General features: G+C 39.7%; 2 protein-coding genes across 6 annotated transcripts in view; one reads left to right on the top strand and one right to left on the bottom strand.

Annotated features, from left to right (window-relative positions):
• Positions 1–242: 242 nt before the first annotated feature.
• ST7L (suppression of tumorigenicity 7 like) overlaps positions 243–27,130 on the bottom strand; it is a gene marked incomplete at its 5' end in the record, with an annotated part of 157,603 nt that continues 130,715 nt past the window's right edge. For 2 of the 4 annotated variants that reach the window (XR_013991673.1, XR_013991675.1), the window contains 2 exons: positions 8,713–9,774; positions 10,097–10,284. Of the gene's footprint in view, positions 5,173–8,712; positions 9,775–10,096; positions 10,285–15,604; positions 15,762–27,130 lie in introns of those variants that run through there. The other 2 variants (XR_013991672.1, XR_013991674.1) reach the window with 2 other exon arrangements.
• CTTNBP2NL (CTTNBP2 N-terminal like) overlaps positions 3,241–27,130 on the top strand; it is a 46,078-nt gene continuing 22,188 nt past the window's right edge. Inside the window, exons 1-3 of one of the 2 annotated variants that reach the window (XM_081025010.1) lie at positions 3,258–3,444; positions 14,596–14,720; positions 17,568–17,675. In XM_081025010.1, coding sequence (XP_080881136.1) covers positions 17,577–17,675 — 99 coding nt within the window. In that variant the 5' untranslated portion in view covers positions 3,258–3,444; positions 14,596–14,720; positions 17,568–17,576. Of the gene's footprint in view, positions 3,445–14,595; positions 14,721–17,567; positions 17,676–27,130 lie in introns of both variants that reach the window. The other variant, XM_081025009.1, reaches the window with a different exon arrangement.

Genomic DNA, 27,130 nt, shown 5'->3' with positions numbered 1-27,130 from the left:
ACACCAAGGATTGTCTGGGAACCATCAGAAGCCGGGAGCCCCCAGAAGGAGCCAACATTGTCAACACCTTGATTTTAGACTTCTAGCCTCCAGACTAAGAGAGAATGAATTTCCGTTTTAAGCCATGCTGTTTGCGGTAATTTGTTATGGCAGCCCTAAGAAATTAAAACAGTTTGTGACAGAGGGAGAACTCTAACAGAACTTCATGGTTTCTTTTTTGTTTTTGTTTTTGTTTTTTTTTAGAACTTCATGGTTTTTAAATTCCAGTCTAGCCCTCTTTACTCCATCATTGCTTACCTAAGCCAGCAATAAACACTTATGGAACACCTAGCTAGGAAGTTTACCTGTTTGGAGAAAAGTTGACTCAATCTATATAATCGTTAGCATTTCCTACTAAGTTGTTGCCTGACACACAGTAGGCATTTAATAAATATTTACTGGCAAGTTGATAAAATAACAGATATAAAAATGCCATATTGTGATATACAAACAAGATAGCTTAAGAACCCACTTTCTACTTCTATGTACACCTTTGTACTCAATTTATTTACACATTTTATATATTGAAGAATCTTAACACTCAGAACCATCTCTCATGGCTGCAGCTACAGCCTGAAGGTCTCCTGAAGTTCATAACCCTGCTCATTAACTACCTGCAGGGGTGAATTTAAAGGAAAGTGTTTACCCCAGAAGGAATGCATCTGTCAAAAAGGACTCCTTGTTAACTGTACCTAAATTCATAATTGAGAGTCCAGCAGCCATTGTTTGCAGAGGCCTCTCACAGGTAGGGCCACAGACTGAGCTAGCTATGCATTTCTGCAGTCTGAGCAAAAACTTATAGATTCTGTCCAATCAGAACTGAGCAACTAGAGCCTCATTTGCATCTTTACCAACCAAGCAAATAACAACTAATCAGAATGTGTGATTCTGACCAATCAGGACAGTGCTACTTGAACCAATCAAACAGTGAAAATTTTGATTCCTCATTTGCATAAAAAGACCAATCAGGGATCAGGACAGCACTTCCTAAAAGGCAGCATCCCCTTTGTCGCAGGAAAGTGCATTTTCAGTTTCTCTCCCTCTTCTAGCCTGCCTTTTCCCCAGAGGCTGCATTTTCCTCAGTTTGCAAACTGTTTACCTGAATAAAGTCTTGCCTCCACCCTCGCCACACCCCAGACTGGGGACTCCTGTTGGTGGCAGAGATTCTATTAACAAAAGCAATCTGGATACCCTCAGGATTCTGAATCTTACAAGGCAAAGATGATCTAATTTTTGCTGGGTCCTCTCACTCAAGAATGGACAGGAGGGAGCTCTGGGAGCCAGGGGAGCTGCCCGTTGCTATAAAGGGAGTAGCATAGAGCACTACAGTGTGGGAGTAGAATGGGCATTGGTGGGTTAACAGCTACAAAGGGAGGGAGGGGAAGGAGGGAGGAGCTGATTCACTAGGGCAACTCTTAGAGTGACTCAGAAGCCAGCAGAAAATAGCCTGTTCTCCCACATGTGCTTCATTGTCAGGCAATGAGGCACTTCCTCATTGCACACCCTTAGGCTGGGCAAAAGGGTGGAGGAGGAAATGGGATTTTTCAAATTCATGGGCCTATTCCAGCACCTGAATTGTGTGTTTGTAATCACCTCAGACATTTTAAGTCAAGTCACTATTTATTGAGCACCTACTATGTGCCTGGCCTTTCAGATCATCAGTCACCTGAACACAGGGAGTGCTGTCTTTCTCAAGTTCTGTATTTCCTACTTCATTACCTAAAAGGCACTTGGGCTGCTGTTGAGCACCTCAGTACAGTTTTGCTGTCCTTCATGTATACAAATGACCCTCTCAAGCCTACAACCAATCAGTACAGGGAGGCATGAAGCTTTTTTCTGGCTTTAATGGTGATTTTACAGTCAGCTAGGCCCATTCTCTGGACCTGTGCTCCTTGTAAGAGCCAGTGTGAGATAAGCAGACTGTGCCACAGGTTTGGAATCACTCATTGTTGTTAAGTTTTTTCTTTCCCATTTACTAGCTCTATGACGTTACTTCATTTCCCTGAATCTCTATTGTCTCATGTGTAAAATGGGCATAATGTCTATCTTACAGGTCAGCAAAGATTTCATAAAGTAGTGGAGATTAAATACCATATGAAAGTACCTGGCACAGTGACGACACAAAAACTGGTTTACTTCCTTCCAAGTTCCCTGTGATGGAACAGACTGACCACATCCCATCACGAGACTGTACATTGAATGAGGGCAGTGCTGCATCTGCCTTGAAGACTATGTCTGCCTAGGTGAGTGTTAGGCCCGTTTTGCTTAATAATTGTTAAGATTAGTGCATTATTAAAGTTAGTACATATTTATGCAATTGAATATAAATATTCGATTGTATTATAAGCATTTATTGTGCTATATGTAAAATAATGTGGTTGTTAATCTTTTAACTGCTAGCTGAAGCAATCTGCAAACTGGAAAAGGAATCCAGAAACCTTGATCTCAGAGAGGGAGGTATCCTCTCCCCTCTTTGGTCCTGGTAGGGATTGCTGCCACCAGCAAGATGTGCGTCCCCGTGTTCACAAGAGTGGACACACATTCCTTGCATACTCTACACTGTCCTTTGTTCGGGCTCCACTGCAAACGCCACTGCCCACAGTATAAGGGTGCGAAGGGCACAAAAAAGTCCCCTTATTGGGCAGCATTGCGTGGAAAACCTTGACACACAAATTTGCAAATATTCATTCGACTTCCACCTGGAAGACAAGTCGGACTGGATTTATGCTCTCCCTGGTGCGAGCCAGAGTCCCCACCCCAGGGGCTGCAGAGCTAGTATGCTCTTCTAAATGTAACGTGAATAGAGAAGGGCGGGCTCCGGGTTTTTCATCTTTGCGCCCTTGCTTCGAGTACCACACCCACAAACTCATCCAAGAAAAAAAAGAGAGAGCAGGTAAGACACGTTACCAGGTTTTCAACAAATTCTAAAGCAGACACCAAAGCGCACTTCAAACGTTAATGTGGCCCAATCCATCAGGACACCCGCCATTCCTAAGCTTCCTAGACCAGGAGGGTTAAAGCACGAAGCACTCGCCCGGTCCTGCCCGGAAACCACACAGAGGATGGAAAGTTGCAGAAGCCGGGCCGGGAGGGGCCCGAGGCCAACGCCAAGCTCAGGCCGAAGGGGGAATGCTTCCTCCCGGAAGTGACGCGAGCTCAATCCCAGCTTGGCTCTCCCCAAACAAAAGGGATCTCGGGGCCCCGGGAGGAGCCTCCATGACATTGGAGAAGCCCCGCCTCCAGCCGGCGCGAATTGGTGCCGGGGCTGGAGAGGCGAGATGGCGATTGGCCCTGGTGAATGCCAGTGCCCCCGCCTGGTGGTTGAGGGGCGGGGACTCGGGGAACTGTGGATGGGAGCGGGTTAGCGGAGGCGGCGAGGAGCGGAGCCCGGAGCGCCGGGATAAGGTAGGAGCCGCTAGGGCTGGGGCTCGGCGGTGGCTGGGAGGCCGCGATCTCCAGAGAAAAGTAAGGGTAGGACCATCGATGTCCTCCCGCCACCGTCCCAACTGCCATTCGCGTCCATCCCCGAAGGGGGCGGGGCCCTCCCTTCCACCTCCCGGTATTCCCCGTGGAGGCGGCTCCTCATCCTTCGAGGGTCCTCGCAGCTACTTATTGTCCCCCATCAATCCCAGCCCCGTAGAAGGGGCTCCCCTCCTGGCACCTCTCATCAACCCCGCCCCCCCACCCCCAGCGCCTCAACCTTGGGGGAGGGCGCACAGGTTCCCATTCTTTAGGCTGCCCCTCCCACCCCTATTTTGTCCCCCGAGGAGCCCAGACATCCCGCCCAACACCTGCCCCTGCTCGCTAAGGTGGCACCAGAGCTGGTTTCATCCATAAGATAAAATCAGTGTTTTCCCAAAAAAGAGGGATGGAGCGAAGCAAAAATCAAAGACCCGCTCTAGGCTGCCAGCTCCACAGACCAAGCGGCCTCCCCTCACTTCAGTTCTTCCCATCCCCCATGCTCTGGTCATCAGCCTTCCTCCCGAAGCCCCTCGGGTCCTCTGTTCTCCTGTGGGGGTCGAGAGCCCACCTGCTACGGGACTTTTTTTAGACTCTGGAGGAAGGAGAAATAGTAACTCCCCACCCCCACGTCCCCCTTTGTACGTTCCCTCTACCCTGTTCTTTCAGGGAGAACCCAACCTCTAAGGGTTTTTTAGGTTTGAGTTGTTTCATTTTTGCTTTCCACCCTATTTCTTCCCTGAGAACTTGATGAGAAACCAAAAACCATCCTTTATGTTTCACAGTGAGGTGGGTGTGTTGGACATCTCCACAGTTGGCCTTGTGTGGGGAGAGGTGCAGTATGTATTGTCAGTGAATAAACAGCACACTTTAAAATCAAACAGTATTGATGAGTAAATAAAGAGCATTAGATTAGGAATGAGTCTAAGGTGGGCTGGTCTGTTGCTCAGGGAGACTGCTGTTAACCTTGAAGGTATAGTTCTGTTGAAACAAAAGGCAGGAAGTGTTTGAAGAAAATTGAGGCTCAGTTGTCTAGGTTTATGATTAATCTGGTGGTATGGCCTTTGGTTCCTCTCTAGCCCCCTTTTTTAATGGTGGGTTTTTCCCTCCAGGAGGAACTGATACATATATAATGTTTTGGATTGGTTTTACAAGAACAGTGACAACCACCAAAATTTAGGAGTGAAAAGTAAGAGCACGTTTTAAATCTCAGAGAAGGATAAATAAAAACAAGGTTAACTCCAGCTATTCACACGCCTTGTAACTATCAGAAATGTCTCTGTGGTGGTCTCATAAGGCCTTGTCAAGCTGGCCTTCATTTCAGCAGGTGCAAAATATTGATGATTTGGGTAGAATGTTAATGCCATTGACTCCTCAGTAATCATCCATTGCTAGCACTTGCATATATTAAAAGTTTCCATATTTTTTAGCTCATTTCTTTTGCTTTTTATCTGTAGTCCATCTCACTACTGTTTCCTATAGCTAGAGCTAATAGCAATGAGATGCAAGGAGTTGGACTCACAGAGGGTGATTATAATGGCTGTCTTTCACCTTCCTGATGAAACTGTCTTGAAGGTAGACTTCCTGAAGATAATTATTTTTGAATATTTAGTCTCGAAGTTTTCAGGGCCACTCTCGGTGCTCACAGATCTGTTCAGTGATTGTTTCCAGATCCTCAATAAAACAGCACAAAGAAGAAACTGTGAGGAGGGTGTCTTCCAGCAAACAAAATGTACTGCAGTAGGAGGGTAAGACATGTTTCCCCCGCAATAGCAGCAGAAAAAACTAAAAGCAAAACAGGAAATCTTCAAAAGATATATCTTATTACATGAGCAGAGAACAGAAAATAAACTAAGGTAGCAGACCTAGGAGACCAACGTAGTGGACATTGCCAGGGCCTTAATGAACAGATAGGAAAAACCAAATCACACTCTGATTATTTGGCACAATAAAGACCTGTTCGATACACGTTTGGGTTTTGGAAATCTTTCCTCTAAGTTTTTCAACACCTGTTTGGTCATATTAGATGAAGAAAAGCCTTTTGCATATAGAGGATTTTTATGTATATGTCTAATCTATCTCATTAAATTACAAATTCTTTGAGAGCAGGTAGTATGTGGTTTTTTTTTCATCTTTGTATCTTTCACAGTGCCTGGTATATATAGTTTGATTTAATGAGTGCTGAACTTAGTTTGAAGCTGACACCTTAGAGTAGCCTAGAAAGATAATGTACTGATAAGATATGGCCCATCTTGTTAGTATGAACAATCCACTTTTTGTCTTGATTTAATTTTTATTTTCCCTTTCTGATGTCTCATGAAACTACAGTATCTTAAATAACTCTGAAAAATTGAATTTTCTATAAGAAAATGTCTGCTGGTTAGATATATAATTTTGCTGTAATGAAATCTGAACCAGGTTTATTGATGTAATCAGTGCTAGTTATTTTAGGATTTTATTTTCCTAAGAATCTGACCAGAGAGGAATGAAGTTCATTTAGGAGAGCATACTAGGAACTGATTGCTGGGTTTTGTTTAAGAATGGTTTCTGAGTGTTTGGTTTTGACCAGTTACCGATCTGCTGTAGGATTTTGTGCTGTTCTGAACTAGGAGTAAATGCACAAACAGGGGCACAAATAGGAGTGGGTCCACAAATGGAGTCGTTGGTGTACGGTGGTTCCTGTCGTGGCAGAACCTGGTTTGCAATGCTACCAGTGAACTTGCAGAACTAGTCTGGAATTCTTGGTTTTTCTGAGTGGAGCAGAATGGTGTTTGTATAGGTTGCCATTGGAGTGGTGTTTGGTGGCATGAGACGAGAAACAGATTTCTTTCTTTCTAGAGGAAATTTATCCAGTCTGTGGTGTTTGACCCCAGGAATGGCTTGTCGGCCTGTTTCTAAAGGCCATTTTTTCTCTTATTTCCTGAATGTTTGCTAATAACTAAAAATCAAGTCTTCCAAGGTTCAGTTCAAAGCATTTCAGTGAGAAAATGACATATTTATGGTGAGGCTGTAGAGTGTGGTAACTTACAGCGCAGATTTCAAGGCAAATTTGGGTTCAAATCCCAACTCTGCTACTCTCCCTGTGAGGACGAGAGCAGAGTTTTCTATCTTCACCATATGCCAGTTTCCTCTGCTGTGACATAGCAATAACTTCTAGAATTTTTTTTAAGGATTACATTTAAATAAGGATTACAAAGCAAGGTTACCTACATAGCATGTAGGAAGTGCTCAATAATCGGTAGGTATTATCTTCATTATTCTACTTTGCATATGTGCTAAAGAATTTAACATTAAACATTTTTACTTTAGCATTTTAGCAAAGGTGATGAATTAGTGTCTGATTTTAGTTCTTGGTTGGTTTTGTTTTAAATTTTTCAATATACAGCCAAGATTTCTAAGTAGAGGGAAACAAAACTTGTATATGTCATGACCTCAGAAATCTGATCTGAGGATCGTTAGGAAAGTGTGTGTGTCTTACAGTGTGTGTTTCATAATTGTGTCATGGAAATTACCTCCCTTGAATTTTTTGGCCCGGCAATAAGAAAGGCAAGGGATTCGGCCATCTGATGTCTTCTCTCTGAATTGCCCATTGTTCCACTCCAGATTCTACTGTCCTAAGTACCTCTATCCTAAGTGTCAAACTGTATAAATGGCTTGGTGGATACTGGGATACGGTACCTTCTGTGAGATTTATGGGCTTTTCAGTGATAACTTTGATTAAAAGTGGTTTTTGCCTTTTGAAGACAACTCCTCCGCTGCCCCCCCGCCCAAAAGTGAGGAGCAGTTATAGGAACGATGAAAACGGGTGAGAATAAAGCACCTGTGGGGGACTTAAGAGTGGAGGTAGGGGAGGAAAATAGGATTGTCTACAAGGAGGCGATGGTGTAAAGAATGCAATAAGACGGTTCTCGCCTGCCATGTGTCTCCAAACTCTGGTTCAGGTTCAGAGCTTCCAATCTGTGTCCTTTGCTGCTGACAATCCTTTCTGACTTCTGGAGCCACAAAGACTGTAATCCTTAATTGTTACTGAGTCCGGTAGAAACCAGAAAGGATGATGGGAGAGCACAGGACGAGGGGGTTTCCAGACAAAAAGAGACTCCTGACCTTGAACCTTGGGAGGCTCTGCTTTGATCCTTTGTGCAAAAGCTGCTGGGGAAGGCTGGGATGTGTGTGCTCCGGGTCTGCTCTCCTTAGAAAGGTGAGAAGCAGGGAGGGAGGAAAACGGGGGAGAAGAGCGGGGATGAATTGTTTTAATAAGAGATGAGAACTATACCTTATAAAGGAGAGAATCATGAGAATAGCTGACAGGTAAGTTGTAGGAAAAAGAGAAGCACTAACTCTGATTTTTGGTGGGAAGGGTGCCCTACTCGGTTTCTGCTAAGCAGTCCTTCTGTTGCAGCAGGCCTTAGAGGAGTGAGACCAGAACCAAGCTGGACGTTAACTGGTGTAATATGTGAGGGTACAAAACTTATCAGGTCTGCTTCTGCGCTTCCTGTTGCCTTTTGTTCTTAAATGAAAGGCACCGAGGTTTGCTGAAAAGGCTCTACCTCTAAAGACCTCTCCGCTTGTAAACATTCAGCCTTCACGGCTCTGGCTCTTAACTCGTTCCTCTTGGGGGTCTAATTACTTCTCGTTGAGCACAACTCAGTCAGCATTTACCCCGTAAAACCAGTTCCTTTTCTGACATCCCTGTTCCTGTTAAATGGCATCATCGTTTTAGTCACCCCGTTTGGAAACCTCAGCTGATCTGGGATCATTTCCCCTCTTGCCTACTTAAAGGGAACCAGTACCAAGTTACTGTAAATTCTCTATTAAGTCTCTCAAACATTTCTTTGCTTTCTGATCGCCGCCATCCTAGTTCACAAAGTTTTGCCTCATACGTATACTCTGACAGTTTGCTCCCAGCTGCTCTTCCTGCTTCCAGGTTCCCTTCAGTCAAATCAACCGTGTACCTCAAGCCTTAACTTTTCTAACACTGGGCTTTCGTTATGACAGTCACCTGGTTAGGAATGTGTAGGGGCGTCTCATTTCCTAAAAGATCAAGTCCAGTTTTGTAGGCTGAAATTCAAGGTACCGTACTGTACCGCTTCTTTCCAACCAGCATTTTTTGAGTACCCCTTTGAACCAGACTGCTAGGTGCTGAGTTTCATCAAGTTGAAGAAGACAGTAGTTATTTGTCTAGAATAGCAGTCATGTGAGACAAAAGACAGATATGTAAACAGATGAATTGATGTAATAGGATGTGATAACTGCTCCTGGGTTATGAATATACAGGTAGATACATACTTATTATGTTGTGTAACATAATGTAAAAATTAGCTGTGATATTTTTAGAAAACTCATTTCTCAGTCATTGCAAGTTACAATTGTGACTTGATTAAAAGCTGTAAAAATTCAGTGGAAGCAAAGGCATGCTTTTCTCCTATATGCTAAAGGCACAGAAAGCTAGTCTAGGCAGAAGAAAGTTCTTTTCTTTTCCCAAGTAGTATACAGATTCCTCTGGCCTGAACAAGTGTTGTATGTGTCCCTAAGCCAACTTTCCTGGGAACTAGCCAGGCCATCTCCTCCTTAGAGGTGTCAGGTCAGAAGGAGTGCACTTGTTTTGATTTCTAAATTAGACACGTGAGTGGTAGAAAATGAGGACTCATTGGAAAATGGAAGACTTCATTATCTTTGCAGATGACACCAAATATATGCTATCCAGGGATGGGAAATGAGAGGACTGAGCAGTGACCAACTCTTTTAAGCCATTCAGTATCCTGTTAGAGTGTGTAGTGTTGTTATCCCGATTTTATAGATGAAGAATTTATAAGATTAAGTGGATCAGGGAACCGTGAAGTGGCTGAGCCAGGTCTCTTGGCCTAGGGCACTTTCCACTACAAGGCACTGCCTCCCAGGAGAATTATTGTCCCCAAAGGACCTTGGAACAAAAACAATTGCTAGGTCTGTTGTTGGTCATTTCCAACTGATAACAAATTGTTAAACTTTTTTTTTAAATTGGTGACCTGGTTTAGAAGACAAAATTTAAAAGGCAAAACATCAGTTATCATATTTCTGTTAGAGTCTTTTGTGAAATTTTTTGCAGTTCAGGGAGAGTCAGGTTGTGGGCAGAACTAAAACACAGATACCTTGACTGTTTTTTTTTTTTGGTTCATTCTCTGCACTAAACACTTGGTTTCTTCCCAGTTTGGAATCCTGGTGGAGTCAAAGGCTTCGTCCGTGAAGGGCTTTCATATCCCAGGCTGCCTCTATAGTTGTGGCCCATGAATCACTTTACTGGAAATAAAATCAATGTACATGTTATTGTTCCCTTGTGGCATTTTACAAATCATGGTGGCATCATTTCAGAAAAGCAAAAATTTAGGGGAGTGATGGACAGATAGATTACCTAGACAGATACAAATATTTCAATGAAATCATATTAAAATTTCTTTTAAACTAAATAAAGTCAAGTGACATACATACTTGAAATGGTTTGTACTTCTGGTAATTTTTTTATGTTAAAAGACATACCTTTTTTTTATTTTAATGAAAAAGAATTTATTACCACTATAAAAACTATTATTCATTTTCATTAACATGCATTCCAGTAGCTTACCTAATGTAGTTCTGGTTTGGTCTTGTCTCAGATGAGAATACTTGAAAGGGTGTAAACAGATATTCAGGTAGACAGACCTGTTTTTAATAGCGTTGTGCTAAATGTCCTCATTTTGGGGGAGAGATATTTGAATGTTTGTTTATGGACCTGAGGCCACTTCCTCCTTTTCCTCAATACACATGTAAATCCTATTGGCAACATAGAGACAATGGGAAAAACGTGAGAGAAAGACACACACACACACACACACACACCCTCCAGAGACACACGAGTCTTAAAACAGCTAAACAAAACAGAAACCTGATACCCATCATGGTGTCCCAGAAAGTAGGTTAGACTAGATCTTAAAAAGACATGAGTGTTAGACCTTGTTTTACTACTTAACTGTAATCTTCCATAATTCACTGAACTCTAGCCTTAGTTTTCACCTATAAAATGAGAGTGCTGAATTAAATTATTTCTGAGGTCCTTCCAGCTTTGTAAATCACATTTTAGCTGAGGTTTTTCTACCACACAATTCCTCAGGCTGATAAAATGAGTTCAGATGTGAATAGTGGTTACCAAGTAGCAGGAGTTAGTAAGGAAGTTTCTAGAATCAAATTACGTAGGTTCAAGATCCCATTTCTGCCACATACCAGAGGTGAGACTCTGAGCCAGTTATCGCCTCTCAGCCTCAGTTTTCCCATCTATAAAATGGGGGTGATGGTGATGATAAAGAATGTGTTGGTGATGGTTATAGCATCTGTCACCTAAGGTGGTTGTGAGGATTGAATTAATTCATAGGAAGTACTTAGAACACTGCCTGGAACACATGTTTAGCTCGATAAACATATCTTTTTCATTATTACTATTATTGCTTGAATTCTTAGAAAATTGCTATAAAACTGAGGTGATGATGATTAACATTGATGAGCCCAGTTATGTCATTATTAATTTCTGCACTAAGCATAAAGAAAATCTGGTGTCCTAGAATGTGCTTTGAATAGAGTCCAGTACTGTCTGTTTGAATAGAGGACTGCAGGTATTTTCAGTGTTGACCTTAAAGAGTATTAGCTTTTCATTACAGAGCTGGTTCCTTGAGGCCTCCTTCAAAGGCTGTATTGACAGTATTGGATCAACAAGCACCTCGATCCCTTAGCCCTGTTGTAATTTCTTTGTTAGTGTTCTGTTCATATTATATTTCAGGACCCTGAAATTTACAATCTCTAAAATGGTTTCAGAAGCGTTTTGTTTTATGTAATGCTATCTATAGTGTGGCTGGATATGATTGATATGAGACCTTCTGAGAAATGTTATGGCACTCACACTGTCAGGGGAAAGCTTAGAGCTAGTTGCTCCACTCATCTTTAAAAGTTGTAAATGGTTAGCATGTTGTATTAGTTTGCTCCGGCAGCCATAACAAAGTACCACAGACGGGCTGGCTTAAACAACAGAAATTAATTTTCTCACAATTCTGGAGGCTCGAAGTCCAAAATCAGCCTTTCTTCTGAGGCCTCTCTCGTTGGCTTCTAGATGGCCATCTTCTCCCTTGCTCTTCACGTGGTCTTTCCCTGGCCTGTGTTTGTGTCCAAATTTCCTCCTCTTATAAGGACACAAGTCAGCTTAGATAAGGACCCACCCTAATGATCTCATTGTAACTTACCCTCTTTAAAGACCCTGTCTCCAAATTCAGTCACATTCTGAGGTACTGGGGCTTAGGACTTCAACATATGGATTTGGGGAGGATTCATTCCAGCCCGTAGCACATAACACAGAGACACATAGACCCAAATAGTCCAGTAATACTTTTACCTTCAAGTGAAATAAGATTGATTTTACATTTGTAGTAAAGCTGCTATTGCTTAGGTACTATAGAATTCAATAAAATGAGATTCATTTTTATACCTTGGTTTTTACGAAAGTGGAATGAGAGATACAGTTTGGGATGTTGTCACTCTCTTACCCCCAAATAAATAAATAACCCTCTGAAAACCCGGCAGTGCCAGAGGGTGGGGAAACTTAAATCTTTGGAGATAGTCAAGGTAACAACATGTCCACATCTTCCACCCCCAGATGGAGGCTGCTTTGGATCCAGTTTTAAAAACAGCAGTACATTGTTGTCCATATTTAAATTTAGTATTTGTAAAAGTAACACATTTTTTAAAATTTCATATATACTGGGGTTTTAAGGAAGCAAATTATCTAGTGGAAAGCTGTCAGTTTTGTATGTTAGTATTTCCTCTTTGAATTTGAAGAATTAAGTGGCCTCCTACATTTTGGTTTTGCTTATATGTTTGTAAAAGAGTCTTTGCATAACTGGAGCAAATTTGCTGTGTATGTTTGCTCATATCTTATCACTAATACTAAAAACTTACTGAATGGCCTGAATCTGTCAGTTGTAGCCCGAGTATCAATTTCTTAAATTTGATATCTGAGCATATAATAAAAAGAATTTTTATCCAATTTTGCAACAGTGATCTACTAGGTAGAACAACTGATTGGTTTTTTTAATACTAGCCACGTTGGATTAAAAAAATAGATCTTTTCAATTTTTTTGAGGAAAATTCATGTCAGGAAATACCTAGAATTTATCTAAAAAAGTTCATTTCCCTCTTTCGTGTTCCGTCTCACCCACCACTGTGAAATTAAGCCTTCAGTTCCTCATAAAGACATACTCACACCAGATACTAGATAGACAAACATCTTACTTGTACTCCACCCTGCCCTGCCCTACTGCTCACATAGCTATAGAAGCTGTTTGGGGTGTTTCTTTTTCTGCCACCCAATCTCTATGTGGCAAAAACGCACCAAAGCCTGCTTCCCATAGAAGTGATTCAGAGTTCCCGAGCAAAAGCTGGGACTTCCTCAAGAAGGAAAAGGTACCACCAGGCGCGGAACGAGTGGAGCCTGGGCATTAGGCAGAGAAGGGGAAAGGTCAGAATAAAGGGAACAGACCCAGCCACAGCAACACGCTTCCATGGCCAGTCCGCATGGCCGTGTGGGAGGTTCTGGGGAGCAGAGGGGCGGCTTTCTTAACACTTATAACACGTGTGACTTTTGGCACATGAAAGTTCATGTGGAAGAGACGCGTGCCCTCCTGGCTGTTGGCCGAGAGTTGGTGGGAAGTAGCACGTGAATAGACCGAATGGTATGCTAGGCAAGCTCATGTTTGAAATCACCATGGGTAACTCATAAATAAACAAATGAATGAATAAATTAAGTAAGTAAATACGCTAATTTTCCAGGGTATTACCTATGTATAACTTTGTCTTTTTTATTGTATATTTACATGTATCTTTTGCTCGAGAAAACTGTGACGCTTAATACGGCTACAGCTAGCTGTAAAACCGTGTCTGATAATGTATCCAGACAACTTGTCCACAAGTGGTCTTTATTTCAAATATATAGACCGTAGTAGCATTCTTTGGACAGAAATATCTGTCTGAACTCTTAAGGAAAGGGAAAGTTGGGTCTCAGATTCTAATGAAAGGAATGAGCTGAGAATCTGGCTGAAATGATCTCGTCTTTCAGAGTTACTTAATGGATGCTGACAGTGGCAAGTAACAGTTCATTTAGAAAATGAGCAGAGAATGAGTGTAGATGCACTGTGGCGTGCTGAAAATCTGGCAGTCATATTTCTGATAATGAATATGGCGTTTGAAATGGCTTTTTCCTGAAAATCTTAGGCCACATAATTTGTATATTGGGCAGAAATTGCTGGAGGGCCTTATTTAGTGGTTTGCCTGTGCGATGGCTGTGCTCCTGTTACTGACTGCGAGTCTCACACTTCCTCTCCTGAAGGGAGAGATTTGTAATTAGGTTAATGACTGGTTCTTGGCTGAAGGACACAAGCATTTGTTACTGCATTATTCCTCCTTTGACACTGTCCCCATTTGACTGTGAGGTTTAAGTTTGCTGTGTCTCATATACTCTTGGGACAACATAAACAAAAATTGTGCATATGATTCAACATTTAATATTTGAAAATAAATGGGAAAAAGTAGAGGCTGGGGATGAATAATCAGCCTTACAGACAAAGTCAAAATGGTGACAGGTTGATTTATCTGTTTATTGATTAGCAAGGGTGAGGGGCTGAGAATTTTCCTCAGGAATTTGGCAGTTTGAAAATTTCAATTGTACTTACATTATTTTTCTATCCCAGTCCATTGCGCATAAGTCATGGCGATTCAAGCAAATAGGGTTTTGTCAGTTCAGGGGGAGAAAGGCGGTCTCTTCGAGAGACATTCATAAGTCTGTCCTTGAAATGGCAACGGACGACTTAAAGTAAAAACGATTTTGAAAGCCCTACCTTCCCTAATTATAATTGCAAAAGGGGAGTCAGAGGCCTGTTTTTTTCCTATATTACTCAGCTTCAACTTGAAGTGGCTATTTTCTTCTTTCTTGGTCGAATCAACCTACAGCTGTCAGGTCTCATCAGCTATGACGACAGTGGACATTCATGGGACTTAGAAATTGTTTAGTGTGGTCACATAGACAATAAATCTCTTATTATTTTGCAGCATTGGACACTTTTTCACCATGCGGATGGCATTTTAAATATATTTGTCAGTTTTCCCAAATTGTAACTGAAGAAAACTTTCAGAGTTTATACTTGAGGACTAAAGTGTGACTGCCAGTTAATCAGGTCAGTGTCACCATCCCCTCACCCCCCCACCCCTATTCCCAGCAATATCACTGCCATCCTAAAACATAGTACAGTTTTACTATCTTTCATTTATATTTCATACAAAAATATATTGCAATGTCTTGTATATTGAGATTAGATTCAAATATATAGACTAGCAAAGAACTGCCAAATTTTAATATTTATAAAGAAAGGTTATTGGAATATGCAAAATCAGATCTGTTGGTTTTCAAATTACTACACAGCTGTCCTGTTTGTATTGTATGCACTACACGTGGACACTAAGCTCAATGAGTTGGTCCATATTAGCAAAATGTTCCAGACATTAAAATGGTGTGCAGGAGTGATTTACAAATGCAGAGATAACAAGAATATTGTTCTTTATGCCACTGACAAAGGAGAGACTTTTTTCTTGCCTAGGCTGGACTGCTTTATAATTAAAATGACTGAAGATTGTTTCAATTTTACTCTTTTATGAGGATATATATTCATTACAACAGATGAAAACTTTGATTTAGGTACAATCTATTTTAGTTCTTTATATATTTATTTCTTGTTCTTATGTAGTTGGATTCTCTTAACAATTCTTGAATTTTTTACCCGTAGACGTTTAGCATGGAACCATGAAGGACTTTAGAGATTATCTAGTCTTATTTTACCTGTGAGGAAACTCAATGCCAGAGCAACTGAGGAATTTTCTTCCTCGAGGCCATATAGCTGTTTAGTGGCAGAGCTGACACTAAAATTCTGCACCCCGCACTCTGTTATGTTTTACTTATTAAGCCACAGTTCTGGATCTCTAAATAAGAATTTTTAACGACTATAAATATATTGAAGAAAAAAGAGTGCCATGTGTGAACACTCATTTTTAGCTCTGTTCCTACCTTGGATCTTATACATCCAGTTGATTTACTCAGTGCAGTTGTACTTATGGCGGACCTTTAGCGGGTGTCCATTGTCCCGTTTAACACTGCGGAAGCCAAGAGGAAGGGCATAAAATGATAGGATTTTCCTTCTGCCTTATACGCTTTTTGAGAAAGACTGAAAATACAAACAAACATGAAACCATTGGTGGGGGGGTCATCTAACAAACCAGTGTGACTCATCAGGTACGTAGTTTAAATTCTTCACCATTCTTCATTAGGGGGTGCTGTCAGCCTTTTACAAATGGGCAGCTGAAGGTATTGCTGAGGTCATTAGCCTTGGCTTCCCCCAGTTTGGGTAATAGCTTTCTTAGAATTCTTTTGGAAAATGAGAGAGGATAGTAGTTATCCATAATTAAACCGTTGTTCAACTTATATCAGGAACTTGGCTTTAATATTAACTCAGTTTCCCCAGTCACCCTCTGAGTTGGAATCATCATCCCCGTTTCCATCTTATATTAAGTTTAGCTTTACTAGATCTGTTTATTTGTTTGTTTTGTTGTTTTAGTTCTTATTTTTAAAATCAGTGCTGTGGGATAGTTCTGTGATACTGAAGTGGGAAGCTTACCAGATGTTAGAACTCACAGTTAGAAAGTTAGTGCTCAGAGCTGAAGTTACAGAGACCATATTTTACCATGTGGCAAAAGATTTGTACAGCGTGTCCTGGAACACCATCTAACAACACAGTGAAGTACGCATTTCCTCCATGTTCCCCTTCACCTAAAGGCAGTAGCTCTGGAAGGAATCAATGACTCTTTTGTATGCCTCCTAAAATTTAATGTGCTCATAAGAGTTGGGAATTACTGGAGGGTATGTGAACTAGTCATGTTGTGAATCACTTGAAAGAAACTATATGAGAGTGGCAATTTGGAAATAAAACATGGGAGAAAGAAATTAGTATTCACTCTACTTTGGAAGTTATGAAATGTATTTTACGTACTGATGAGAAGACCCTGCAAAGATTGGATCGCCATCTAATCTCCATCTATGTGTGCTTTGTAAGAACTACCTAGAACTTTGTAAACTACCTTAATCTTGTGGAAAGGATTGGATTTGTGCCGTGCAATTTACCATTTGACATATTTCAAAAGATGCCAAGGCCCTGTAGAAATGTGAACTTGATAAGTGAAATAAATTCAGTTTGTAGTAGCCTGGCCAATTAAGATGTCTAAACAATATGTTTTTAAGAAGTCAGTTAAAAGTATATTGCATAAGGTTGCATTTAAGTTTTATTTTACTATATGAAATATAAATGTTGTGACAGATATTCTCTGTGAAAGTAGACAATTTAAAAGAAAAATTTCTCCCATATTCCCACCGAACATTATCTTTGCTCAAATTTCATTTCAACCAATTTCAGAGAGGTGCCAGAATGTTTTATATACTTTGGAATCTTGTTATCTAAAACTGGGAAATCTTTTCGTGGTCCAACAATCTTTTGTTGAAATAGTATTCATTCTGACAATTTTACCTGAATTTCTAGTGAACAAAATTAGTGACTAATTCATTCTGAGAACTTCTAGGATGTTTGTAAATATGCCTGGAGTAAAAATGATAAAAATCGATCTTTGGGAGTAATGATGAAATCAGTAAAGTGAATTTTATTTTCTCTTATTGCTCAGTTTGTGATTAACATCAAGAAGGCTCTTATTAGTTTCTATTTAATTGTAATCCCTTCCTTTTCTTTTTATTAAAGTTTATTGGGGTAACAATAGTTAGTAAAATTACATTGGTTTCAAGTGTATAATTCTGTATTACATCATACCATCTATATATCACATTGTGTTTACCATCCAATCACTTCCTTTCTTAAAGCATTTTATACTGTAATAGTTGCTCTTTTCTTGTCTGAATGTATTTTTTTCTTTAATAATATCAAATTAACTGTCTTTTGGAAATTATCTGATTGTTGTCTCTGTTTTAGGCTTTCAAGATGAATCTGGAAAAACTCAGCAAGCCTGAACTCCTAACACTATTCAGCATTCTTGAAGGAGAGCTTGAAGCAAGGGACCTTGTTATAGAAGCTTTAAAGGTACGTTAATAGAAAAGGAGAGGTCATCACGTTTTGAAAGTCATTTCGTTGGTTGTCATTTATTTAGCTAGGGTATTTCTATAGTCCTGTTGAAGTCAGAGGCCTGGGTACCCGTATGGATGGATATTTGCAGTGGCGGCCACCTATGTGGTATGATTTTAGGGACACTGGTGAAGCCTTGCTGCCCCCACAGTAGTTCTTTTAGTCTCTACCTGATGTCTGGACATTGAACTTCAGTCTTTAGCTTAGTGGCCTTCGCTGTGTTTGAATGCCAACCCCTCGATAACCTGATGAGACCTGCTTCCTAAAAAAAATGTATATATACCCATATACCAAGATTCAGGATATAATATCTGTGAGATCCAGGAACCTGTGAAGACCATCCATGGATTCCCTAGACCCCAGATTAAGAATTCTTACTTTTATTTCAGTATTTGATATCCATTAAAATATAAGGGGATGGTAGAAACTATACTCCCTGCTCAGTTTTGCTGTGACATAAAACTTCTCTGAAAGACAAAGTCTAGTTTAAAACAAAATACTGGAGGGTATAACTCCTTTCCAGTGTCATAGATCTTTATATGCTGGTGAGAATGTTTCCCAGTCTGTCTTGTGATGAGATTTGGAGAGGGGAAGAGGAGACCTCAAGAGTGTCTGTGTGAGCAGTAGGAAGGTGATACTCCCAAAAGGAGCGGAAAAATGGCCAAAGAAGATGAGGCCTGAGCGTGCTGAAGAACGTACACTCGCTGCAAAGTGCAGCTGAGTTTAAGTATCTGAGCAGACTTTTTATAGTTTAAAATTTTAATTATAGGTTATGTTGATGTACATTTCAAAGTTTGTTAGTAAAAGCTTTATGGAGTGCTTGACTACATTTTTTGCAAAATTACCCTAGCTCTTTATATTAAATATTGTATTAATATTTCATGTGTGTTCATATGAAGCTCCTTTATTGAAGATTTTTTTTTTTTTTTTATGGCAGCAAAGATAATTTTCTCTTTGCTGTTCTAGGAGTTTAGAGCATCAGGTTTCCTAAGTAGCTAACTCAATAGAGTTCATACAAAAGGCTACATTTTTTTCTTTTTGCTTGTCTTTTTTCCAATTCTGCGCTGAAATAGAGTAAATGTGTTCATTTCATATGTAGTCTTTTCTTGGGTTACTGTGAAATTATAATTGTGATAAAAGTAAAACCTAAGCCTATTATTTCTATATGCTGTTAAATTTAGAGTGACATTAATTTATATTATTTAAGACTGATTGAAAAAGACTGACGTTTCTATGTGATTAAATATGCCTTGGGGTAATTTTTCCCTGAAAACTATTGCTTAATTGTTTTCCCGTGTAACTTTGTAACGAATGGTAAGTAATTTCCAGTGGTTTCATTTCTCCAGAGTGCGGGAGACAGTTCCCTTCTGAAATGGGGGGGATGGAGTCTATCCTTTCTTTCTTTCCCTGCTTATTTCAGTCTTGTTTTGCATGGCTTCCCTGTGATTTTTAAACAAAAATCACATATTTATGGTTTTGACACATGCCTAGTCATATAATGTTACAGTTCATTGCCTGAGTCTTTGCTTGTCATGCCACTGAGTGTAAATGTATGGCCTTGGTCAAGTCCTTTTATCTGTCTGGAGCAAACCTTCCTTGTCTGCAATAAGAATAAATGATTAATAACTAGTCCTTAGGTGTAACACTAAAATTGGCATAGCATTGGAAATATTCCAATAGCGTAGGATTCATTTCTTCTTTTCCCTTTATTTATATTCTGTCAGTGCACATCATCTACCCCAGAGCCAAGGAACAGTCAATGGTTGCGAATCATTTGAATGGATGTCTCTAGATGCCCTCCACAATGCCTAACTTTTGAATGACTCCCCAGCCAACATGTATTACATGTCATTGTTCACTCTGATTGGTCACTCATTTCTGTCACTTACATACTTCCCCTTTGACACTATTGGTGATTTCCTTCCCCTGTACATCCCTGAACACTCTATTTCTCATAACCCCATCCCTCTAGTATCTGTAGTCCTAACCTGCTTAAACCCAGGATACTCTCCCGTTTTTATCCCAAGTCTATCTGATCAATGAAGAAAAGAAAAAGAAGGATTAAGGAAAGTTTGAGCTCGCTCCTAAACCTCCGTCCTAATGCCTGTTGCTTTGCCCACTTCCTCCCCCCGGTTCTCATCTGAGACCTCTGCTCTCCTCAGCATAGGAGTCCATAGCTTAGAGCTGGAAGAGTTTAACTGCCTTGGCTGAACCAGGAAGAACTTTGGTCGTGGTGACCCCTTTCAGAACTCAGAAAGCATTTTCCAGGAGCAGCATTATTAGAAATAGCAATCAGATTTTATACAACTACAATAGTTAGGCAGTGTGTGTTAAATACATTCGCCTGTGGACTTGCCACTGTTTACACTAGACTCCACGAAGCAGTTTCCCACAAATATCACAGTTGACTTACACAAAAACTTGTCGGCCTCACCCCCCTCGTAATTGGTGTAGGGGTAGGGAGGTGGCCGCCTCTAATGGGAAAATCAAAGCATGACCTTATTTTCTCTTTGCTTTTCAGCCTTAGAAACCCTGTAAGCCTGGAGAGGTTTCTGTATTAATATCTATTTTGCTACTCATTATGTCCTCGGCACCCAGCACAGCGCCTGGCAGATAGATACTCAGTAAATACTTGTTGAACAAATGAAATGCTTGTGCCCAGTGTGGTGTGTTGCTTTAAATAGTTGCCATAATATTTCAAGTGAATGTTGTGAATTATTACATTTTACAGCCTGTTCTTCTGTGTGCTATAACATCCTGCCTTCTGGTTTTAATGTTAACAGATACGTGCTTTAGTGCACATGTTTTCCTAAAATACAGGTTTTCTGTAGGAATCCGATTTTAGTTACTTTAGGCAGCTTCTGACAAGTTGAAAGAGCAACTCAAGAAGAAGAGCTATAATTAAAGGAGCATTTTGATATAGGATACCATTGAGAATCAGGCACAAGTGTGGTATTTAGTTTAGTCTGTGCACACAGCCCAGAGATGATAAAGTTCACTTGTGAGGCTTAAGCTGTATGCACAGTGTAGCTTCACCAACAGTAATACATATTTAAACAGTCTAGTGTTAGATAAAATAGGGAGCAGCGGAGGTCCAAATTGTTTCAGTCCTTTGAGAAAAGCAACTGCCATCCCAGAGCCTTAAAGTTAAAATGAAATGTCATTTTATTTGTGGAGTAGTTTTTGGTTGTTATTTTAGTTTGTTTTGTTCTGTAATATGCCAAGATTTTACTGCATTATTTCTATCTTGTTTAACAACAAACACCTATTAGACTTCTTGGACTAATACGGCAGCTTACTAATTTTCTTCCTTTCAGTATTCTTTCTGAATTCATGTATAGTGGGTTGAAAAGATTTTGGTCTATGCTCTAAATGGCTATGATTGGTTTTTCCTTTCCATTTAATGAAAAAGACCTTATCGTTTTTTTTCTCCTTCAAAATATATTTTTTTTCTTGGACATAAAATCTATTCTTCAACCTTGCATTCAGAACAAAACCATACTGTTCACTATTGCTGCTAGATAAATGGTAGGTCACACTGGCAAAGTTTGGGTTTATATAGGGATATATTATAAAGTTCCCATAGTTTCTAAGTAGATCCTACCTGTGGAATTATAATTATAAAAGAGCTTCATTCATTTTCAAAAATGTCTGCAAAGTGCCAGATTGTATCTACCCCCCTCTAAGAGCTCCCATAGTTATGTGCCTTTTTCTCCCCAAAATATAAAAGCCTCCTCACTCTTCTGTTGTGGCCAAGACATGTTTGGCATAGAACCAGGGAAGCCAATAGAAAATAATGTAATATTCAGCCTCTTCTGTATTTGAAGTCTAAGTGTTACAGAGGCCGTTTATACTGTATTTGGTCCTAAGTGAACTTTATATAAAGTGAGTTTCTGTTTTAGAAGGGATTGCATCAGAGAGAAACATTCTTTATGAAAGTCTTTCCCTCGGACCACTTTATTCTCATGAATGAGAACACTATAGGAATCCCTCCACAGTGTAAGCAAGTCACGTTGCTCATGAACTAACTGGAGGAGGCGGCGTGGACTCATACAGTTCAGCAAGAGAGCCTCGGCTCTTTCATTCCAAGCAAATCTAGGAAATGGCTTCCCAGCGTGGTCTGACTACTCCAGGAGAACATGGGGGAACCTTCATCAATGGCCATTTTAAAAACTTGGAAAACAGATTTGACTGCTCATAAACGTTAGATTGAATAGTTTATTTTTGAATCTTCCTGGTTGGGCACAGTATATCTGCACATCTTGGATCTGAGGCAAAGCCACACTTGGCTATGACTAAGCAGAATGTTCTCTATACTTATTAGTATCTTTATTTTAAAGTATTCTTGAAATTGCTTGTACAACAGTAAATGGTAAAGTATCAAAAGTTTCATGTAGAATTAGCTTAAAGAGTCTTAAATTCCTTTCCAGTGATGTCTCAATCATAAAACAGGTACAACCCTTTTAAAGCTCGGGATAGAACTTTGTTGTTTTTGGCCAAAGGCCATTACAGAATTCCCCAAGCAAGATTTACTGACAAAAATGTTCTAGACAGCACAAAGTTAGAAATTAAATACTTAGAGTATGAGACTGTAGTATGTCACTCTACTGGTCTAACAGTTTTAAGTTTTTTAAGCAGCCAGGGATTAAAAATAAAAAATCTAAATGTTACACGTAGGTCTGTGTTGAAACAGTAAATGATTTACCGGCATATCTTGTTTCATTGCACTTCACGTTAGTGTTATGTTTTGCAGATACTGCGTTTTTTTACAGGTTTGTGGCCATAAAAGATTAGACTCATGGAAGGCTCAGATGATGGTTACCATTTTTTAGCAATAAAGTATTTTTAATTTAAGGTGTAGACATTGTTTTTTTAGACATAATGCTATTGCACACTTAATAGATTACAGTATAGTATAAACATAACTTTTGTATGTTTATACTATATGTTTATACAATTTATTGGGAAACCAAAAAATCACGTGACTCGCTTTATTGCAGTGGTCTGGATCTGAACTCGTAGTATCTCTGAGGTATGCCTGTACTTTTGCTGAAAATTTTTTAAAAATAATAGTGACTATAAGGACCTATCATAGTGCCAAATACATAGAAAAGAAAAGTTATGGAAGAAGGTGATATGGCTCAAGAACATCACAAATACAAGTTCCCTGTCGGCAAAGTCTGACGTCTGCTTTTGGTAATGGCCTTGTGCCTTTTATGGAATCAAATTATTATAAAGGCTGGTCTGAGGGGGCTGGTCTGTATACTGAATTTCGCAATCAGTATACATTGCCCTATAATGATAAGCCTATCAAGAATATTTGCATTAAAGAAGAAAGAATCCGATGTTAGCTTGTTTAATAACAGATCTGTGCATGTGTTTAAATGGACTCAAAGTTGATGCATTCTTCTGCATCTATAGCCTGGACCTAACAATTCTTTGGTCAAAAATGAGACCTTTTTGATAGATGGTTTCTAGGAAGAGCTTTTAAGATTGGGATAGGTAGTTTAGATCTTTGATAAAGATTGCATAAAATCTGTAACTGGGAGAAGTCAATTTCTGCCTGGATAAAATAATTGGAATATTAGGAAGCAAACAGAAGTTTATTTAGGAAATTGAATTACAAGGTTTTAGATTTATATTCGTAACCTTTACTATGAAATATGGTTTAGAAGAGAATTAATCATTTTGAGCCATATTTTAATCTGTTTTTTATAGTTGGAATGGCTATTTTTTATTACTATTGTGAGTAAAGTCCATGTATGGTATCCTAGTTTTTCAAAAAAGAAACATAATTACTAGGCACTCTACAAAACTATCAACTAGAACATTCAATTAAGTGTAGCTGTTAAGACTACAAACTTTCAAATCAGACCTAGGTTTGAGCTCTGCCATTTAATTGTTGTGTGATGCTTGGCCAGTTATCTACTCTGTCAACTTTATCTGTAAATTTGTATGGTTATTGTGAGGATTAAATGAGATAGCAAATGCTAACTGAGGTGCTCGATGCTCATTTACTATTAGTTGTTATTATTAGAACATAGGTGTTTTAAAGTCCATCCATTTAGTAGCAAGTTGTATTCCATAAAGAATACAGTACAGTATTCCAGGGGCAGCCAGATGGCTCCCTTGGCTAGAGCGTGAGCTCATAACAAGGTTGCCAGTTCAATTCCCTCATGGGATGGTGGGCTGCGCCCCCTGCAACTAAGATTGAAAACAGCAACTGGACTTGGAGCTGAGCTGCGCCCTCCACGACTAGATTGAAGGACAACGACTTGGAGCTGATGGGCCCTGGAGAATCACACTGTTCCCCAATATTCCCCAATAAAATTTATTTTTTAAAAAAGAATACAGTATTCCAAAATACTGTAATAACACTGTCCTTCGTAAGAAAGATGAGTATTTAAATTAAATATTTGTTAATCAACAGGGCTTGCATTTTAGTTTATTTTTCTTTTGGGAGTTGATAGCTTCGAGCTGACCCATCTCCACCCCCACAACCAAAAGCATGTATTTTGAGACAGCTGGCAAGGGTTAAGAGTGTACTCTGGGGCATGAAACAGATGTTACATTACATTCCCCTTTCTCTCCTTATAATGAAAACAGGAAATACAGGGACAGTGTGGAAGCCTTTTTAGAATTGATTTTTTTCCCATTGATTTCTTTATTTCTCTATGTTTGATTTGGCATACTGTTATATTTTGTTTTTTTAACCTTTATTGAGGTATAATTGACATACAATCAATAAGCTGCATATACTATTTAATGTGTACAAATTAATGTTTTGATACATGTATTCCTCATGAAACCATTACTATAATCAAAGAACAAATCCATCACCCCCAAATTTTCCTTGTGCCCCTTGGTAACCCCTTTACCTAACCTTCCCCACTGCTCCCTACCCCTCTCCTTACACCGCTGATCCACTAGAGATTTTTGTACATTTTCTGGAATTTTATGTAAGTAGAATTATACAGAATGTACCCTTTGGGGCAGGGAGTGCCTGGTTCTTTTACACAGTGCAATTATCTTGAGATCAATCCATGTTGTTGTATTACTAGTTCACTCTTTTTATTACTGAGTAGTGGTCTATTGTATGTATGTGCAAGTTTGTTTTATCTGTTCATCTATTGATGAACATTTTCATTGTTTCCACTTTGGGACTATTAGAAATGAAGCTGCTATGAACATTCATATCCAAGATTTCGTATGGACATGTGCTTTCATTTCTTTTGGATAAATCCCTAGGAATGGAAATGCTTGTTATATGAGAGGTGTGTGTTGAACTCTGTAAGAAACTCCCAGACTTTTTTCCAAAGCGATGTACCATTTCACATCCCACCAGCATGCATTTAGAGGAGTTCCAGTTGCTCCACCTCCTCTCCATCTCCTCACCAACACTAGGAGTGGCCAGTCTTTGTCTTTTTGGCTCTCTGGTAGGTGTAGAATGTCTCATTGCAGTTTTAAAGTGCAATTCCCTGTTGACCAATGGTGTTGAGCACTTTTTCGTGTGCTTGTTTGCCATCTGTGTTGTTTTCTTTGCCGAAGTATTTGTTCAAATCATTTGCCCGTTTTTTAAACTGAATTATTTGTTTTCTCATTAGTGTTTTGAGCATTCCTTATATATCTGGATGCAGATCCTTCATTCGGTGTATGCCTTTTCTCCCAGTGTGTGGTTTGCCATTCTCTTAACTATGTCTTTTGAAGAGCAAAAGTTTTTCATTTTAATGAAGACCAATTTATCAATGTTGCTTTTATGGATTTTGATTCTGTCACGTATAAGAAATTGTTGCCTAAACCAAGGTCAGAAAGGTTTTCTCCTTTTTTCTGTATTTTAAATTTTAGGTCTGTGATACAATTCCAGTTAATTTTGTTATATGCTACATTTGTTTTACTATGGATATCCAATTGTTCTAGCACTATTGGTTTGAAACACTGTCTTCCTCTGTAGAATGACCTTGGCACCTTTGTCACCATCCGTTTCTCACATATATGTGGTTTATTTCTGAAATCTCAGTTCTGTTCCATTGATCTGTTTGTCTGCTTTGATGCCAGTGCTGTATTATCTTGGGTACTGAGGCCGTGGAGTAAGTCTTACAATCAGGAAGTGTTATCCTCCATCTCACGCTCTCTTTAAAAGTTTTGGTCGTTGGTGGTCCTGGGCATTTCCATGTGAATTTTAGAATCAGCTCCTCGATTTCTCCAACAATTCTATTGGGATTTAGTCTTCCTTTTTCTTTTTCTTTTTTTTTAATGGGGCAACTAGAAATAACCTCTGATTAATTCCAAATCACAAGGCTAACAGATGCAAGGAAGACACAATAAGAGGAAGTCAAAATAACAGGAATAAGCTGTTTCCCTTTTTTATTTGTTTTAGTTTCAGGCTGAATAAATGTAACAAAATTCCCCGCTGCCATAATCTTTTTTTTTTCTAAAGCCTCTGCCCGACTGCTAGAGAACTGTGTGTTCTGTAAACAGGTAGCATTTTACAAGCATAATTGGCCCCTTTTCTCAAAGGTATAAGAAAAACAGAGTCCACAAGAAGAAGTCAGTTAAATGAGAAATTTGGTTATTCTTCTGGCACCTTCACTCTTGAACCCCTAGATGCCACAATTTGTGATATGAAGGATGACGAGATAAAAAGTTGTGTAGCAAGGAGCTGGTATCAGAAAATTCTTAAGAGTTAACTGTTACATGTGGGGGGGGGTCAGCGTTTGTCTGAATGGAACACAAATGCTTGATTAGTTAAAAATGCCATCCTCTTTTTTAATAAATACCCAGTTTATAAATGACCCATACATACGACCAGCCTTTCCTACTGTATTTGGCTTTTTGGCTCTTTTCTGCGAGAGCACCCCACCACTGAACCTGGTACTTCCCTTGCACTAATTTCATTCCCTTCCCAGGGCAGACCTCTTTGGGAGCTCCTACTGTTCTCTAGGGAACCAAGCCAAGGGGAAGGAAGGAAGAGGCTTTGTGAGATGTATTCCTAGCTTCACCAGTTGCAACTTAATTCTCTCTCTGACTATGCACACTGCTTTTTGTCTTAGTTTTCACTTATTATATCTTGAAGAATGTTACACGTAAAGATCTTTTTTTAAAAAACAATATATTTTTTTAAAGATTTTATTGGGGATGGGGAACGGAACAGGACTTTATTGGGGAACAGTGTGTACTTCCAGGACTTTTTTCCAAGTCAAGTTGTTGTCCTTTCAGTCTTAGTTGTGGAGGGCGCAGCTCAGCTCCAGGTCCAGTTGCCATTGAACCGGCAACCTTGTGGTTGAGAGCCCACTGGCCCATGTGGGAATCGAACCGGCAGCCTTCAGAGTTTGGAGCATGGAGCTCTAACCGCCTGAGCCACCTTGCCGGCCCATACACCTGGCCGGCCCATACACGTAAAGATCTTATCTCTC

Source organism: Rhinolophus hipposideros, assembly GCF_964194185.1.
Source record: "Rhinolophus hipposideros genome assembly, chromosome: 19".
In the NCBI taxonomy this organism is placed as follows: Eukaryota; Metazoa; Chordata; class Mammalia; order Chiroptera; family Rhinolophidae; genus Rhinolophus; species Rhinolophus hipposideros.
The sequence above is the reverse complement of the archived record's forward strand: the minus strand, read 5'-3'. Positions and strand labels throughout refer to the sequence as shown.